General features: G+C 37.0%; 1 protein-coding gene across 2 annotated transcripts in view; it reads left to right on the plus strand.

Moving 5' to 3' along the window:
• Positions 1–19,967, plus strand: part of LOC141436110 (uncharacterized) — a 114,617-nt gene extending 94,650 nt beyond the window's left edge. For both annotated transcript variants that reach the window (XM_074098966.1, XM_074098967.1), the window contains 5 exons: positions 5,612–5,738; positions 6,012–6,129; positions 17,401–17,511; positions 17,782–18,004; positions 18,993–19,967. In XM_074098966.1, the coding sequence (XP_073955067.1) occupies positions 5,612–5,738; positions 6,012–6,129; positions 17,401–17,511; positions 17,782–18,004; positions 18,993–19,697 (1,284 nt within the window). In that variant the 3' untranslated portion in view covers positions 19,698–19,967. The remainder of the gene's footprint in view (positions 1–5,611; positions 5,739–6,011; positions 6,130–17,400; positions 17,512–17,781; positions 18,005–18,992) is intronic.
• The last annotated feature ends 136 nt before the right edge of the window (positions 19,968–20,103 follow it).

Raw genomic sequence — 20,103 nt, forward strand, 5'->3', positions numbered from 1 at the left:
ACTTGTGAAACTTTGTGTAAACTGGAATCTGTACTTAGGAATTTCAATTTGTAGTCTTCTTCTTTGTCATTCATTTTCATCTGTTTCCAAAATGTAAATGCCAAAATGGCAAAAACGGAACCCTTATAGTTTCGCCATGTCTGTCTGTCTGTCTGTCTGTCCGTCCGCGGCTTTGCTCAGGGACTATCAATGCTAGAAAGCTGTAATTTTTATACGAATATATATGTAAGCTAAGCTGACAAAATAGTACAATTAAAAATTCAAAATAATTTTTTTGAGTACCTCCCATAGACGTAAAGTGGGGGTGATTTTTTTTTCTCATCCAACCTTGTAGTGTGAGGTATCGTTGCAAAGGTCTAGGGGGTTGCTAAAACGATTTTTCGATTCAGTGATTTGTTTGCAAAATATTCAGCTTTAAAGTGCAAATTTACATTAAAATCGAGCGCCCCCCCCCCTCTAAAATCTAAACCGGTGGATGCAAAATTTTCAAAAAATTCAGGATGGTAGTAAGTATATCAAACTTACAAGGAAAACTATAACGGTTAAGTTTTCTTGAGAATTATTAGTAGTTTAAGAGTAAATAGCAGCCTAAGGTATAATATATACCTAAACTTGGAATATTCCGTATAAAACTACTTAATTTTTCGTAATGGCTTCGGAACCCTATTTTGGGCGTGTCCGACACGCTCTTGGCCGGTTTTTTCATGTTGGTGTTGTACTCAATTGACATGAGAATTGCATTTAATAAACTATTAAATAAATAATTTGGGCATACAGTCGAGATCGTCCCGAAGATATGCTATACTTAGTAGCAATCATTTTTGTTTTGCTCGCCCATTTGAGAAATAAGTTTCTTAACGATTGAATCACTTCACTATTCAACTCCTTTAGAACGTTGGCTACTACGTATAATGAAGTAACTAAAAAAAATAATAGCTGTTTTACCGAAAACACAATTCCGAAGAATTTGTGTTTAGCAACTACTCAGAAGACAAAAAAATCTTTTCACTGACAAGAACATTTTAAATTCAAAATCTATTAATACTGTCCACTATGGATGCTTTGTCTGTTCAATTCCATAAATTGCTATTTTTTCCAAAAACTTAGATCATTGTAATAAATTTACTTGGAGACGTGACCGAGTCATCGTAGTTTCTGGGTTACAGAAATAATTGAAATCTTTCGATCTATTTTCCCACATAGATTACTACAATTTGATTACTGAACACTGTCATTTTTGTCTGTAATAGCATCTGTTTCTTAGCTTCCAATTGCTAGCAGGTTTATAGGTGTAATAAGGCGAAAAACAAGAAGCAACTTCTTGCTTCTAAGGCGTCTTACTTCTAAGACCCACTTACGTGGGTTCAAAGTTTAGACATAAGATTAAGAAATTTATTCTTAACCCACTTGAATTCATAACTCATTAGTGATGGTAGTTACTTGTCTAAGTAAAGTAAATTAATGTACTTTATAAAGTACCTATAGATTAGTTGCTAGTCGCATTAGTAGCTTTTGTAATAAAACTTTTATTGCCTGCATCCCAGCCTATATACGTCCCACTGCTGGGCACAGGCATCCTCTCAAAACAAGAGGGCTTGGGCCATAGTTCGCAACTATCAAAAATAGCAAATTGTAAGCAATGGACACTTAGTTTTATTTTAGAAAATAATAAATACTGCATTTATGAATTTTAGAAAATCAAAAATCCATACAATGTAGTAATTACCTAGTTCCGTCCATGTTCCGTGACGGGTGAAAACAAAATTAACACGTAACTGTTAGTTTTCATGGTCTTCTGTTATTTCAATTGTGCATGTTATTTGGTGATAAATGAACCTTATCCGAGCTGTGAGTAGGCCTCCAACAAGATGGAGCGACGACCTGGTTAAGATCGCGGGATCGCGGTGGATGCGGAAAGCACAAGACCGGTCTGAGTGGAGAGCCTTGGGAGAGGCCTATGTCCAGCAGTGGACGTCTTTTGGCTGACATGATGATGATGACGATGAACCTTATCAGTAACACTTTCGATCTGCATCATAAAATACGGCATGTTATTTTTTGTCGCATTTGACAAGTTCGAATCCCGGTTAAGACTTAAGTAAGACAGACGATTTTTCAAAAATCCATAAATGCAGAAATTATTGTTTTTAAAAATAAAATAAAAGTCTCAATTACACAGAATGTGCTATTTCCAAGATTTAAGGTAATTGCCATCCATTGGTGTTCGATCTTTCCACTCTGTATATCTCTTTTCCTCTCTGTATTTTCTTTAAAATAAATAAATAAATATTATGGGACACTTGACACCAATTGACCTAGTCCCAAACTAAGCAAAGCTTGTACTATGGGTGGGTACTAGGCAACGGATAAACATACTTAAATAGATAAATAAATACATACTTAAATACATATTAAACATCCAACGGGAGAACAAACATTCGTATTATTCATACAAACATCTGCCCCGGCCGGGAATTGAACCCGGGTTGAGGTCCCTAAGCTTCGTAGTCAGGTTCTCTAACCACCTAACTGTTTGAACAGTGGTTTACAAGTTGTTACTCTCGCTACTCCACGAACGACGACGCCGATTGCTCCCAAACGTCACGAAGACCACGAACCCAATTTCAGATTCGGTCCCATTTTCGACAGATTTTCTCCCAAAATCAAAACTAAACCGTAACCGAATGTTCGAACGTACGCTTACGGTATTAGTAGGTATATACACGTGCGTATATATGAATGCTAATCCCAGTTTCAGGTGTTATAGTAGGTAGTTTGTGTCAACTAATCTCTGGCAGACATTGCCTGATGCTCGCTATATACGAATGTTGAACCCATCTAAGGGACGTACGTAGCTACTAGCTACGCTTGAGAATGAGACAAAAATATACGTATGATGCTAACTTTAACATGTATTCCAACTGGCCCAACATTAAAAACGTAACTACGCCACCTATGAACCCCGTTAATGTCGCAAATGTCGTAAAAACGACCTTTGTCGCGCCGTGACATTTGTCGTCCGCTGCGTACGAAATGCCAGTTCCGTGCGACGGCGCCTAACGAGATAGCTTTATGACCGACTACGCTGTGGATGTCAAATTAAGAAAATTAGACATTGTGGTTAAAGGTCAGGTTATAGTTACTTTATGTACCATTAAACTAAACGAGAATATGATTATTAAAGAATGAGATAAGTAAAAATATTTTTGGCTTTTTTTTGCTGGCTGTTCTTTTTGATGACTGCAAATAATTACCATCCAAAATACATAATATATACATTATTTTAAGAATACTATAATATGTATACGGCCTATTATGGTATAAAATTAAAACGATAGGTAATAAATAAAAGGTTAAACTAGATTAACTATCTAAAATTTTTAAATGACTTGTTTTTATATATTTCTGGTTTCGATAAAATTTGCTATGTAAGGGGTTCCCGGGGCGAACAAATTAGCTTTATCTTATTTCTTCTTTAGACCGAGGGAAACTCAATCACCCATGTGTTTAAATATATAAAAATCATCATCATCATCATGTCAGCCGAAAGACGTCCACTGCTGGACATAGGCCTCCCCCAAGGCTCTCCACTCAGATCGGTCTTGTGCTTTTCGCATCCACCGCGATCCCGCGATCTTAACCAGGTCGTCGCTCCATCTTGTTGGTATATAAAAATAACTAAACTAAAACCAGGAAAAAAAACAAATAAAATAGAGCTCCCCGCGGAATAAACTCAAAAATGCTGGCAGCATTTTCTCACTGTACCGCAATATTGATAGTTTTTTTTAAAGCACATACGGATAGAAAGTAACTATTGAATCCAGTAATATAGTTCTAAAATGTAAACGGAAACGTAAATTCTTTAACGTTTCGCAATAAATATTAAAATGAGCAAATCACCGTAAAACTAATTAGCTCCGCGCTGTTACCGAGTTTATAATTAAATTAAACTATTAACTTTGTGAGGTATAAATAAATAATTATTAACGGTTACTTTATTGGTTAGCAATGAACATAATTCACACATAAACTTTCCATTTTAGGACGCGTCCGCAATTCATATAAGTCTTCCTGTAATAGGGCTGCCTCCAGTCTCATCTCATAATCTAATCCTGAATATTTCAGCAAATGTTTGGGCTTGTGAAATTTGCAAATATATTGCTGTAACTTTTTGATAAATATTTCATAAGTGGGTACATTAATTAATGTTCAAAATATACCGCGTCAAAGGCATGACACCATGAATCAGAAATTCGATGAAAAAGTTTATAAGGATGTCCAGTCAAACTCTACTGACATATTCCAAATTAATTTTATAACATCTTGTATACATTCTACTAAGTACTTAAATCAACTTTTCGTGATCACAACTATTGTATTTGTCATATAGCTTTAAAGTGACGAGGCCTAAATAATTTTATAATGCTTTATTAAGACCATCCATTGATCAAATTTATTTGACGGATAAATGTGATACCGTCTCTGTTTGTTTTGTTCGAATAGACTGCATGAGACGGCATCACATTTATCCGCCAAATAAAATTAATCAATGGGAGGTCAAACAGCCCCATATATCTATAAACACACAGATCTAGTGAATAAGGTTTTCTCCATCGTATATATAGTCGGATAAGTTCGTATTTATTTTGCTTTCTAAATAGGGATGTTGCACCACCAATCAATTGACGTACTTTTTATGAGCTGTCAAAATACAATTCTCCTAGTTTGAATGGAAATAACAACTTATGACGTCACTTGTTCGCACACTCAATCAACTAACTATTTATTTGTTTTAAAGCAACAAAAAATCTAATTTTGCTGGTAATCGAAAATTAATCTGGTTTTCAGGGCTAAAATAAAGCGTTTTTTTACTGGAGTCGTGTCTTCGAATTATTTTTAATGGTGTCAATATCCCTATTAGCTTCAGTAAACTTTAGTAACTTAGTTGAGACAGCAAGATTAATACGAACCTTTCCAACAAAATACCAAAACATTATTTACAACATCTGTATAGTATTATTTGACTAAAATAAGTGAACGTCATCAAAAAGTAGGCTACATAACTGTGTGTAGTGTGCACTGGCACAAAGTATCATATTTATATCCTTTAGCTTTAAATCCCGAGTCCAATATGTTCACAAGATCAAAACTCGCAATATATAAACATGCATTAAATTCAAATAGATGTGCCATTAGTCATGCTCGATGCGGGTTAAATTATGTTAGGAAAGAGCTGAGTGCATAAGCGGAGCGGAAAGCTTTGAATTATTTATTTAGATTAAAATTAATAATCTTAACTAAAGTTCTTATTATGTTATTCGTAAACGCTTATTAAGCTTTAGTTAACTTAAGATATCCTTGTTTGTTCTTTAATCAAATACCGTCTTTAACTTTACGAGATTCCTAGGCTCCGGGCAGTAATGAGACACGACCAAGGTCATTTTTTTTACAGTACCACAGACCACAGTACCCTATCGCCCTATCGTTCGCGGAGCCCTGGTCACGTACCCGGAGTGCCCAAGTGGGAAAGGGGCACCTGTATTGACTATATCAGCTGTTATTTCAGAACTCCCAACATCATGTAACTAAAATGTGCGTTTTTATGTTGCAGGGCAAGTCGGTGATCCGACCGATTGCGTTCAAGCCGCTGGGCGGGCGGCTGTCGGCGGGCGGCGAGCGCTACGGGTCGACGCCCGTGCTGGCTAGCCGCCCGCCTTCACACATGACACTTTATGGCAGTAAGTATTAGAAATAACCGCTTATAAAATCTTGAAAATCTCATGTTCGGCCAATAAATCTTTTACGATCACCAATCTTACTTAAGTTAGTCTAGAATTAGTCTTTAAACATTGTTTTGTTTGGCCTATATATAGGTACGTCCGACAGCGGGGCACAGGCCTCTTCTCAAAATGAAAGGGTTGCTAGCTAGTAGCGATGCTTAGAAATCGCTATAATAATTACATGTGTCTATTGCGACCTTTAAATCGACCTTGTCTTTGGTTCTCGTCCAGGTTCGTCGGACGTGCGCGAGGCGCGTTGGTGCGGCTCGCCACAGCCCGCATCGCTTTCCGCTCTGCCACCCGCCTCGCTACCTGCTCCGCTACACCAACGCCACCACTCCGCCATCGTGTAAGTTACCTATGACTTATAAGTACCATGAAAATCTAATTACCTATTTAATCCTTCTCTCTTAAAGTGTTGGTCTATTTGAAAGAAGTTCCTTTATACATGTTAATGACTTTAGCCGTTATAAGACAGTTGTATGGATTAACACCTTTGATCTCATCCAGATGAATTAGTCATAATTTTAAGAGCTTTTGGGTCATTCTGAATATGTTTGGCTACGTCTCATAAAATAATATTAATATCGAGTGAATGGGACTCACCAAGTTTGATCGAAACCTCGGAATTAGATCACCTACAAAGACTGCACATTTTTCTCGCTGACGTGTTTACCACAGCCTATGCCGCTGCCCGCGCCGCTCCGTCTTTGTGGGTGTACCTTTATGTTTAGTATTGAGTACGAACACTAATACTAGGTATTAAAAAAAACGATCACAACCCGAGTTTATCATCATCATCATCAGCCAGAATACGTCAACTTTTGAGCAAAACTCGCCACTTGCCACCGATTGTCCATTTTTGTGATGTCGTCAGTTCACCTACAGGGGGGCCTACCAAAACTTTGTCTTGCGGTTCGTGGTAAGTAGCCACTCGAGGACTCTTCGTCCCCAACCAGAATTTATGTTGGACCTGAAATAAAACACAGATTTACACAAAATCCTGAAAGCTGAAACAGACGCTATGTCCGACGTGTAAAAATGTCCGTCTAAAATCTAAACCGGTGGGTGGAAAAATTCAGGATGGTAGTAAGCTTATCAAACTTACAAGGAAAACTATAACGGTTAAGTTTTCTTGAGAATTACTAGTAGTTTAAGAGTAAATAGCAGCCATAAAATATACCTAAACTTGGAATATTCCGTACAAAATACGAAATCTTTAGAAAAATATTACTTAATTTTTACGTAATGGCTACGGAACCCTATTTCGGGCGTGTCCGACACGCTCTTGGCCGGTTTTTTTTTAATGATGTTAACATAACTTTAACTTTATAATGATACTCATAAGTACGGAATCCATAAAAATAATAGTTATCTAATCCTCGTTTTAGGAATTATAGTTCAACGGTACCTCAATCCTCAATCGTGCACTAAACAAACAGACAAACGGTCAATGGATGACAACAATACGTGAGCCGTATATAAATATTATCGTAATTAAACGAACAGGTTAAGGCCCAATTTATACTATTCGGTGTTTTTTTTTACAAATCTGGTTTTTCTTGTGTATCAATGTCAGTCAAAGTCAAAATATCTTTATTCAATTTAGGCTATAACAAGCACTTATGAATGTCAAAAAAAATCTACCACCGGTTCGGAAAAACCTCTTGAAAAGAATCCGGCAAGAAACTTAACGAGGTATATATTTTTTAACGCAGTAGTAAATTGCTCTAATTGCTCTCTTTTGTAAGATAACTCATGGCCTTTCAAGCAGAGGGTTGTGGGTTCGAGCCTAGGCTCATATCTCTAAATTTATTGAAATTTATGAGCGAAATTACATTTGTAACTTACCAGGTTTACGGTAAAGGAAAACATGGCGAGAAAATCTGCACACACAAGTGAAGAAATTCATTCTGAGAAGCCCAGCAATGGGACGTATATAGGCCGAGATGATTATGATGATGATGATGATGATGATCGAATATGTGTGAATAAACGTCTCTATCTATCTATTTCTCTCAATTAAAAAAGCCATTTAATTAATCTGACAATCTTAAACATAATCTGACAAATGGATTTGACGTAAGTATGCTCCGGTGCCACTGTCAATGCCGTTACGTGAGCAGTATGAAATGGACATCACAATTAAACGTTGTAATTGGCACCAATTAATGAATCTGACAGCCTTAAACACAATCTGACAAACAGACTTGACTAATTACCCGGCGCCACAGTTAATCGACCAACACGTTACGTGAGCCGTATGGAATGGCATCGCCATTAAACGTAATAATTAGAGCCAATACGTCGCGTGAGTAGCCCGCCTTACGATTCATGAATGAGCGTGCATTACTGGGCCGGTAGTATGGCGCTTTGTTTTGATTTAGTGTTGTTTCGTTTGTGTTGGCAGAATCGCAATAGTTATGAGGTGGGCGCATGGATATCTATTCAAACAAGATTATTTTCAGGTATTTCATGGCATTTATAAATATACTTAAAATATACACGCTGCAGCAGTATTGCAAGAAGAAATATTTATAAATGGAATTATTAAAGTTAAGCGTCTTTTATTATTTCAAATCGCATAGGAACTTAAACACTGAAACATTGATTAATGCTTTTTTTCTCTAAGTAATTTATGCATCATCACACTGTCTCTTTTGAAAATTCGATTTCAGCGCGTTTTTTTTTTGTACCTATTTTTGTTGTATTTGTACCTATTAAATAAATTTATTTATCATTAGTTTTTATAAAAATGCGACGACTTTAAAAATGTATTGCGGAAGTTTTTTACGACAGTTTATAGAACGAAAAGATTGCAGTTCAATAAGGGCTATCGTTTTTTGTCTCACTAGATGGCGCACTGTTGCGTGAAGTTTTTAAGTATGGCTTTCAAAGTCTGTTATTACGAGCGTGAAAACAAAGTTTAGATTAAAATCATATTGAATACACCTTAAAACCGTACCATAAAAATATCGAGCATGCCACAGTGTTGCATAGTCCCCGTTTTGTTCGGAAAAAATGGAGGACAAAGGTTTCCGAAAGACAAAACTGTCTCAAAACACTATTCATTGCCCCGGAACGCATATTTGCTATAATTAATATCAGATATTGCAAAATATTTACAAAATTATTCTAATTTTAAATAAACCTGCGTAACTCACACAAAAACTATGAGATTTGACATTTCGGAGACCTCACGCTACACTAGCGCCTCTAGTGGCGAATTCATACGCGATAGCCCTCATTGAAGCGACAACAATCAGTAATAATTACTGGTTTATGACTCATTTCTGACAACTGATTGCTTAATGATAATTCTATTTCATTACGATATTTATTCAAGATCCATATCGCCGTTTCCCTTGTTTTTACTTCAAATAATTGTATTCTTGGAGCAAAAATACGAACCCTAATAATTGTTTGTTTTGCAAACAGATTGATAACAAACAACTAACGATTGAATCAATCGTGCGTCATTTTAGTGGCACGCGATCATCTGCCTCACACGCCGCCGCGCGCCGCGATGCTTCGCACGTGTGTAACACCCTTATTGAAAAAAAGTATAACCCAATAGAAACTGCTTAAATAAAATATCGTCAGCCAGTTGTATGGTGACTTTGAAGTGTTTTACTGCAGTGCTGTGTGGTATTTTATTTTTAAGTGTCAAAAAACTTTCCATTTCTATGTGAAGTGAAAACCAAAATGTATAGGTAGGTCAAAGTTTATTCATTGTGCATGGTTTTGTGTTAGTTTTATTGTTCTTAAAAGGGCTTAATACTTAAATTGAATTGAAGTCATTGTACGCACCCCAATTTCTCTCCCTAAAATCCACGGCCAAAACAAATGAATCATACTTATTTGCATGCATTATTATGGGTGCTACTCCTTATTGTTTATAAAATGGTGTATTTAATGTTTCTTTTTGTAAACAAACTTTTTCTACTTCAAACTTTTTTAGCATTCGTCCGTTTCGCACACACGCTAGTTAGAAAAGGAGATTTGCTCAAAATCTTGGTCCGATTAAGCTACTATTACTAAGAAGAGCATCTAACAAATGAAGCTACATAAAAAGATGGCTTACACGATTTCATGCAGTTATAACACGTGAAATATAAATTACATACAGCAAGTTTTATTGGTCATGTTTTCAAACAACTACGGGGTGAATCGAGAGAGGTAAGCAGGTAGATCGTTCACAATCATATTTAAGAAAGAACCCCACACTTTTAATCGCCGAGTGACCATGTACTTAGTAACATTAAAAAAAAATTGAAACATTAAAAAAAGTTTATCTCCCTAATACCCCGTATAATAGCCATATAATACGTTACGTTATATTACGTCTCCAGAAGCACTCTGTATTCAGCTTAGTCGATTCGCCGTTAACCAAAGATTTTTGACCTAAAATACCAAAAATTTTACATAAAATAAATAGTTTGTAGATACTGTCAATTTAGGGGTAAATTCGACATTATTCACTACATTTTACTATCACAAATCATATCTTATCTAACAGAACCATAGACATCAAATGTGTGCATATTTAAATAAGTACCTATAGAAAATAAACGCACCTCCGTTACAATGTAAACAAAGATATCAATATACAAATACAGTCATCGTGTATTATGTTCATACAATATTTGTTGTATCTAAATTTGACTGTACTCTGACAGCGTTATCAAATGCCACGAATTTTCCTGAAAGGTTCGCGATTGATCCTCTGTCATAAGTAATAGAGAGACAGACAGACCGTCACTTTCGAATTTATAATAATGGTCAGGATTGAACAGGGTAATTCTGGACACTTGATCAGGACAAACCCAGAACATCATAGTTATGTAGGCTAGTGTTTCACAGCAGTATTAGTGAGATTAGTGCGTTTTGTTTTTCTTCGTGTCAAGTAGTGTCAACCGAATCGTGTGGGTTATTAACATACCAGGCGATGATACCGGGCCCTATTACTACGAAGTGCATAATTCTAACTTCGTATCTTGCCGTCCCGCCTGACGCTAATATAATTTAATACGAGAGCAAGAGGGACGGTACGATACGAACTTCGATTTTCGTAGTAGCCTCCCAGTATGTTTCACGTAAATATGGTCGTAAACGACTGGTGTACATAAACGTTATATAGAATGCGAGTATCTCTCCAAAATCATCGAACCACCAGTGCCCTTAGTGTAAGTTTTCTGTTACAAAATACGTGTCGATCGCGTTCGGCGTTCCCGTTAAAATCTCATTTTGTATGGAAACACGAACAGCGCCTCTAGCGGAACGTTTGCGATGTTCGTGTTTCCATACAAATTGAGATTTTACGCGAACGCGATCGAGACGTATTTTGTGACCGAAAACTTACCTACACTAGGGGTAAATCGACACCAGTACAAAGTTAAATATTAATTGATATCTCCGGGCGCGGGCTTGGTTTTATGTTTTAATCAATTTAAGATTAAAAACATAAAACGAAGCCCTGACCTAACATTAGAAATAAAGAAGTACATAACATTATACAAGCGTTGCAATTGCATAGCATCCGGTCTTATATCGCGTCCGGCGATTGCGCTATCAAGGCTTGCACTGACTTGCATCCTTTGTTACTTCTATTGCTTCTTTTGTTTTATAATATTGTTGCATTTAATGCGTAAGACCAATTAAAGATTCACCGAAGCTAAAAGAACGCAGATGCGTTTTTGACGCCTATTTCAGCCATATTACAACTTTTTGCGATTTTGACGCAGCTCAAATTTCACATTATTGAGCTTCGGCGTGATCCTTCAGACATTCAATAAGTTTTGTTAAAGACTTTAATGCGTGTTTTTGTGACTCTATTGTCGCATTAGCGTCGGATCTCTATTCACGTACCATTTTTTTAGTCCTGACCTCCAACTGAAAGATTTTTTAGAAGCAAACATTTCATTTACTTCTTTAAAAATATGGAATGAAGTTAAACACACAAGAAGACAAAAGCTTGAAAACATAGATGGTGTTGTTGCCACGCGAAAGCGTAAATCACATTCATAAATTATGTATGCGAGAGCAAACATTTTTGTTATACACAGTGTTCACGAGATGTGTAACAATAGAGATTGCCAGTAAAGAATGAAACAATTTTTTAATAGGTGGGTGAGTCATTTCGTGACATTTTGCTTTCAGTGGATAGCTTATTACATTAAATTAATACAGACTACATACATAAATACTTATATAGATGCCGTCGATGCTAAAAATGCTAAAAATGCGTAAAAGTTAAAGTTAACATAGGTGGCCAAACTGTACGAGCTTGTCGAAAACATTTATGAAGAGAGAACATGAAAAAATCGCGTCCATTTAATGCAATAATAGCTATAATTGAAGTAATTCAGCATTCACAGATCTGTAACAATAGAGATGGCCAGGAAGTATGGTCGGCTGCGTGTTTCATTTGCATAAGTGCTATTGAATAATTAAAAGTTAGCTAATGCTTGTTTCGCAAAGTTAAATTGTGTGGACCAAGACAGATTAAGATGTTGCTACACGTTTCAAACTTCCTACGCTCAGTCACAGAATAAGTAATAGTTGGCTCAGTTCAAGTTAGCAGCTCGTTCGTAGTGACTACAGCGTCAGGCAAAAACACTAATGCTCAGAATATAGCAAAACAAACGGATACCCTTATCTTCGATTTATTCGTGATTTATATCGTTTAAACGCGTCAAAACGTGAAATGTATTATGATATTATACCGTATTTTGAACTGAGGATGCATTTATGCATCGAAGACTTTTCTGAAGACCGAAGAATTTCTGGTATTATATATTCTGTGTAAGGACTAATGGTACCGAGACGCTGTTGATGTATGTAGAGACAGTTTACTGTTCAGAACTCTAAAAGCCAAGGCAGAAACAAGAGCATCTATCTAATCGACAAAATATGAAGAATTTCCTCAAACTCTTAGGTGCAACTTTTGCTTATTAGAACAGGAGCAAATTTTACTTTATATATTATTGTAAATACATGCGTCTTGGCCAGACGGTTCGTTCATGTGTTCATCTCAATTGTGGACCATACTATTGGTATCCACAAAGCTGGCTCCCGGGCCCCCTTGGAACCCCTGCTTTAGTGCCTTTAGTTCCATCTTACGCTGTCGCTAGTGTGGCTAGATCGGTGCTACTATAACCAGACAGCTTTAGTGGTGGACTCGCTAAACTCATTGTAATGCCAAATTAACTTTTATAATCCGTATTTGCATAATTAGTAATTGAGGTCGCATCCATATTCTGCGGGCGACCTAGTTTCAATTTAAATGACTTAGAGTAGGAATTTATTTTGGCAACTATTTTAATATTACCATAATTAAATATTTTATGGTAGAAATAGTTATACTACACCTTGAAATCCCATCTTCCGTCTGGATTATTGGATATATATGTTTGATTTCATGCATTTTTTCCAAAAAAATGATTTTAATACACATTTGTTGCTAATCTGTTGCATTCGTCATCAAGTCTACATATACCTGCCAATCAGCTCACTACATTTAGAAGGATCGAATTCCACTTCAAGGTTTTGATTACAGTGGTGGTTACAAACTTGGTTACAAGGTCATGCTAGTGTTGCTAAAATTAATTAATTAGGTACTTACTTTTATTGCATGCGACTTGCGTGATATCACGTGGTGTCGTTCTTTTACTTTCGATGCTAATTATCAGACATTTACAGCCACTCTTACGAATAATACAAATTATTTTATTTTCCTGTGACCCCTTCCTCTATTCTATACCTTATTTATTTTTACCCCTTCTATTTGAGGTCGGTTTGGGGCTCCTTCTAAGAACTAAGACAATCTGTCTTACATTTTCCATGTGTCTTTTTACTTGTGCTCGCTAATCGTTTATCTTTGATGACGGTTATCACCGTTTTGGTAAAGCTGTTTGCCTCTATCTTCATCTTCATCTAAATTGAATTGCAACGTTTTATATATCGTTGCTTCTCTTTCAAAGTCAATTAAAGTAAAATCCACATAAAAAAACTTATTTAAGTATGCTTTTTTTAACTATATTCCCTTCTCATCTTCTTATTTCATTATCATCAGCCAACCGTATTGCACCAGGAAATCAGCACGGAAAAGACGCGGGCGCAGAACCGGAACGCACTGCACATATTAACGCTATATCTCTGTTACGTAATCATATGTCGGTATTTATAAGTATATCTGAGGGAAACCGTTAACCTTGTTAACTTCAGTTATCAATTGTAAATTGTACCTATACCCTATTATTTAGTTGTGAAATACTTAATAAATAACTTAAAATTGGTTAGACCTTTACGTACCATGAATATTTTTAATGGGTCTTTCATTTTAGTACTTTAACAAATCGATCGCAGTCGCATTTTTAAATCCACAAATTCACACGTACTGTCATGCAGTTGGTAATTTCAATTAGAGTGAACTAATCAAATAGTAACCGAACTTAAAATACAATGCCGCATAGTAAAACTTATTCAGTATCTACAGTACAGATGGACTTTCTGCATTTCAAACCAAGGCATACCTATAAAAATGATAAAAATTCTGAGCACAGGGTCTCCGGCATTAGATGCACCGCGTCAGTGACGTCGCGACAGAAAAAAATGAGGCTAAATGCCCGTAAAAACCTATTTCATGTTTCAGTACAATTTGCAGAAATGATGTGACATCATCTTGACAGAGAAGTTCCGAAATGTAATAGGTTAATTTGACGATATCTTGTATTAAAACATGTGACAACAATATGTCGACTATGCCACGGCTGTGACGCCGCGTCAGTATCGCTGTTTGTTTCGTACACGCTATCAAAACAGCTCTGTTCTGTTGCAGCGACACTATATGGCCGGAGTATATTTACTCGGTATTCCATCACACTATGCCATAATCATAGAAGTATCTTATATATATATATATAAAATAAGAAACTGACTGACTGACTTATAGATCAACGCACAGCCGAAGCCGCTGGGCCTAAAAACTTGAAATTTGGTACAGGGGTTCTTTTTATGATGTAAATGAGCACTAAGAAAGGATTTTTAGAAATTCATCCCTTAAGGGGGTGAAATAGGGGGGTGAAGTTTATATGGAATTTTCTCATTTCTGGACTTAGAAGTATGAAAATAGGTTTGTAAGTTCTCGATTACAATTAAAAATTATCTGTTTAGGTAAAATGGATAAAATTTCCCCCTAAAGGGGTAAAATGGGGGTTATAGTTTGTTTGGAAATTTTCTCATTTCTGGACTAAGAAGTATGAAAATAGGTGTATAAGTTCATGATTACAATTAAAAATTATCTGTGTAAGTGAAATGGATAAAATTTCCCCCTAAAAGGGTAAAATAGGGGGTAAAGTTTGTACGGAAATTTTCTAATTTCTGGCCTTAGAGGTATGAAAATAGGTATATAAGTTCTCGATTACAATGAAAAATTATCTGTGTAGGTGAAATGGATAAAATTCCCTCTAAAGGGGTAAAATGGGGGTTAAGATTGTATTGTTTATAGCGAAGTACTTTAGTAAACTGTTACCTATCGTTTACGGCAGTACTTCGCTATGCACACGGATACAAATGTCACAATTATAACGGGGGTTAATTAAAACATATGCCCTGATAACTAAAGTACACGCGGACGAAGTCGCGGGCAAAAGCTAGTAATACATAAAGAACGAAAAATATACAATGGACTCGACTTATAGCAAGTCTTGCCACGCTTCGCCTGTAGACCAAGACACGCTGTAGAGCGCGACGCAATCATTACATACTGTACTTGTTAGAATGGAAAGCACTTTAATGAATCAAATAATTATAACGCTTTATGAATACCGTGTTTTCAAAAGAAGGTTACCTACGGGATGTACTTGTATGTATGGCAAGCCGGGAAGTGGAGAGCTATCTATTTTTGAACATGTCAATTGTAGTGCAAGAAAAATATATAGATGAGTTACCGTAGGGTCAGCCAACACTCAAAAATGCAAGATATTTACCATCCATTGATTAAATTTATTTGACGGATAAATGTGATGCCGTCTCTGTTTGTTTTGTTCGAATAGGCTGAGACGGCATCGCATTTATCCGTTAGTTAGGCTGTCCTAATCTTTCGCCAGTGTCTAAACTCTCTTTGAGAGGGAAATTGTAGTTTTTGCAAATAGTAAAATTCCAGAAACACCCACGTTACAACTTGCGCATCAATGTCAAACACGAAGCAATATAGAACTAGTGATCAACAGGTTAATCCCCATAAAACACTATCAAAATTATACTTCAACTAAATAAATAAATTGCCGGCTAAATTAGATGACATCCGCCATGTTCGAATGCTGAATTTGTTAAAATTAATTACGAATTAGGCTGTAGACGGTTATTGCTGATATTTAATCCGTCAGGAACAAATTACAATCAATGTGTAACGGAACAGCCCAAAGTCAACGATAGTATGTGTTAAAAAGCCTAAAGGTAGGTATTGGTTAAGTAATGAGTATACTATACCTAGTAGATTACAATGAAATCTAAAATGTGTAACGTAGTTTTAACAATTAGCCTTCAAAGTCAACGATCTTTATTCAATTTAGGTTATAACAAGTACTTAAGTATGAATGTCAAAATAAAACTATTAAGTACCGGTAATACCTCAAGTCTAGTTTACCTGTCCTCAAACGCTAACTTATTATCCAAGCAAGAAACAGCAGAGCTACTACGAAAATCGAAGTTCGAGTCGTTCCGTCTCTCTGACACTTATACTATTTAATATGAGATTGAGAGGGACGGTACGATACGAATTTCGATTTTCGATTTTCGGAGGCCTCAGACCGTACCTATTGTCTAACGCACTAACGTACGTGATCGTATTCACCGTCTCTTTCTACTTTCGTCTTATCCCGTGTGATAGAATGAAGTGGTGAAAATGATTGCAATTCCAAGTGTGTTAGACAAGCCTCTTGTACTCGTATAAACAGTCGTGAACTTCAATTTATTGACTCGTGACATCGAGTTAATGTCCACGTGTATAGCTTTGATTTACTACCCTCATAAAATTACAAGTGTACAGCTTCTCTTTACACGTACTTTACCATTTTATGGTGTATTCAAACAGTTCCATTTAAAGCTAGAGAAAGGGACGATTGTATTGTAAAAGGTTTGATTAGAAGAGTACTGAAAAACATTTATGTTTATACATACTTATCAATGCTATTTTAAAGCGCTTTCAATGTTTGAATCCGCTTATTTCCAACGACCTTTTAGATTTTTTACAATTAGGTATTTAAGTTTTATAAAGTTTATGACTATATTTTATAGTGGGATCAATGTAGCTTGTAGGCCCGTTTCCAAACTAACAAAAACCAGCGCTTTTTCGTTTCATCCATACAATGGCGTATGTCCCGAACCTCATATGATTCTATCCTCTTTGACAGTTCTCACTTTAAATAATACCTTTACTTAGATGAAGTTCCTTTTTCACTTGCGTTATGATCGTAATTACTGTAAGCAGATCTTATTTAACATATTATCTTTCTTTTCCAATTTGTTTAATTAAAGTACCTATTTCACTTTACCCTTCTAGACTTGCTAAAATTTAGTTGTACAAAAAAATAACCCATAAACATTTATCTCATTTCAGGACGAAGTCGACTTCAGGTCTGAGCGTGTCGGAGAGCAAGGAGCCTGCGCCCGCCCCGTCGCCTGCTGACTCCGGCGTTTCCGAGCTGGAGAGAGACCATCATGATTATAGGTAAGGCGCATTCTTCTTTTTTTATGTAGCCTGTAATAATATTATATCTAACAGCTGGGCAAAGGCCTCCCCTTTCCTCCGCCATTATTCCCTCTCCTGGGCATGCACCTGCCAATCGGGCTGAAAAGCGCTCAGGTCGTACCGCCATCTCCTCTTGGCTCTGCCTCTGCTCCTTTGGCCATCCCATTTTTTTATTAAGTCCAATCTAAAACTTGACTTTTTCGATGACCCCATGGATTTTTGCTCTAAGCTCAACAACTCCCATTTCAGCACTACAGATCGTCTCCGTGGGCACGACATTCGCCTCCGCGCGCCCCGCGCCCTCATGCTTCAAAGCTACGGAACCCGAACACGAGACGAACGAGACAACGAACTGGCAAGAGTTAGGAGGGATCGGGCGCTGCTGAGACAGAGGCTTGAAGATACCGAGTGGAGTCTGTGCCAGCGCGCCGGGGAGATAGCGCTGCTTAAGACACAGCTTAAGGATGCCCAGGTAAGCCGAATGATATAGGACTAGACGAAAGATTGCATAGTGCTGCTGATCGCCGAGATCTACTGCTGTAAAACTCAAGTCTTAACGCAAATAACTATGTTAGCCGGTTATGTGTGAAGGGTTAAAGGATACTGAATTTTAGAATTAGAATAGGTAATCCGTAAGAAACAGGACTAAGAGAACGATTAGACAGAGTATTGCCTGCTGTGATAGACCGCGTTGCAAGACTCAGACTTGGTCTAGGTGACTGTGGACTAGACTAATTATGTTATGTGAGGAAAGTACTGAACCTTAGAAAAAAAACCTAGGATTAGTTAGCTACGGGAATCGTGCTCGTAAATAACTCAATAATGTGCCGGCACGAGTGTGGTAGAAGTAGATGTCTAAGAGGTAAATCAAGAACGCTCAGGTAGAGTCGTTCGTTATACATCAAGCTTGAGGGCGCTCAGTTTCATATGATGAGGAAGCTCTGCTGCTTTGAATTTTATTTAGACATAATATGGCGGTACCGCGGTAATTATATTAACCCTTAATAAGGTAAAGGTCATTTAGCGACCACTTGCATTGAGTTGGAAACTGAACCATATTAATTTCATAATACGTCACAATTTCCATTGTAATTATTGAAAATACTACTAGCTTTAAAAATATTCTTTGTCAGGTATAGCTGCTTTTGATTCTGTGGTAGTATGCTCCAATAAATGAGGCCTTATCCCCTTAATGCCTTGAGGCCTTAAAGGTTAAGGTAGGAATAACTGGAAAAACAATTCCAGCTAAGTGGTAATAATGGTGGTGGTAATTCATCTGTGACGTTGTGTGCTGCTTTACTTGATCATGGTAATCGCACAAAATGTTATAAATTATATTATAATAGTTAGCAGTGATATGAGCATCGTAACTGAAAATAAGCTATTTTTCGGGATTGCGACGCAGACATTAGATTTGATTTAATGAAAAATGCTATAACACTTTCCTTTCTCAATTTCAGAACGAACAAACTGCCAAAGGCCACGAGTACCTCACTCTGAAAGCCGACTGCCGCCAACTAAGAGAAGCTCTCGACAAAAAAGAAAAAGAAATCATGCGACTCCGAGCAGAGTCAGAGGAGAAAGAGAAAAACACGACCCGTCTGCAGTCCGAAGTAGACCGCCTCACCAACGACCTTATGGAAAGCGTCTCCGACCTCTCCAAGACTAAGGAATCCAGCAAAAGCGAGATAGAAAAACTAAAGACCGAACTTAAAGAACTAAGACAGGAGTTATCAGATGTTTCCCTCAGCGGGTACGAAGGTATCGAGTGCGGGAGAACGATGAGAGGAATCTACGACGTCTGCAAATCCAACGAGTACCATTGGACTTCCAGTGACAGTGCTTTAGAGGATGCTGAAGTCCAAAGACTGAACGGAGAATTACCAGATTCTTGTGGAGAACCATGCCCCGCCAGTGCCATGGTCGACAGACTCAAATGTGAACTCGAAGCTAAAGAAACACAGTTCAACAGCGAAAGAAGAAAGTGGTCGGAGGAAAAAGACAAAGTACTGAGATACCAGAAGCAGTTACAACTGAACTATGTCCAGATGTTCCGACGGTCGCGCACTCTGGAGGCCGAAGTCGACAGCTTGAGGCTCGAACTAGATTTGTGCAACAAAAACATGAAGAATGTCAACAAACACGGAAAATCTATAGAGTTGTAACAGTACCAAAATATTTAGAGTTATTATTTATGAACAGGCTCCAACTGTAAATACATTTGCCTGCATTTTCTTGCCTTTTGCGGTAGTTTTCCGAATATTGTTAAGATAATACTCAACTGGCGAAAACTTAATGTCACAATTAAGAAACTCCTGTACATTGACTAGGCCGTAAACGTAGGTAGATTCATGCTATATTATGGGAATACGCGTATTTTATTATAAGAGAGATTTTAAGTTATTATAGATAATAATAAAAGTATTTTGCAAACATCATTGGCTTTTCATAAAAACGTAGAACTAGAATCAATGGCCTCAGCAAAATGTGTATCTGGCTGAAGAGTTCCTCAAACATACCAAATAAACGTAACGTGGGTTGTAGTTAACCTCAAACCAAAATTGACGACTA

The sequence above is a fragment of the Choristoneura fumiferana genome, chromosome 16, assembly GCF_025370935.1.
Source record: "Choristoneura fumiferana chromosome 16, NRCan_CFum_1, whole genome shotgun sequence".
NCBI lineage: Eukaryota > Metazoa > Arthropoda > Insecta > Lepidoptera > Tortricidae > Choristoneura > Choristoneura fumiferana.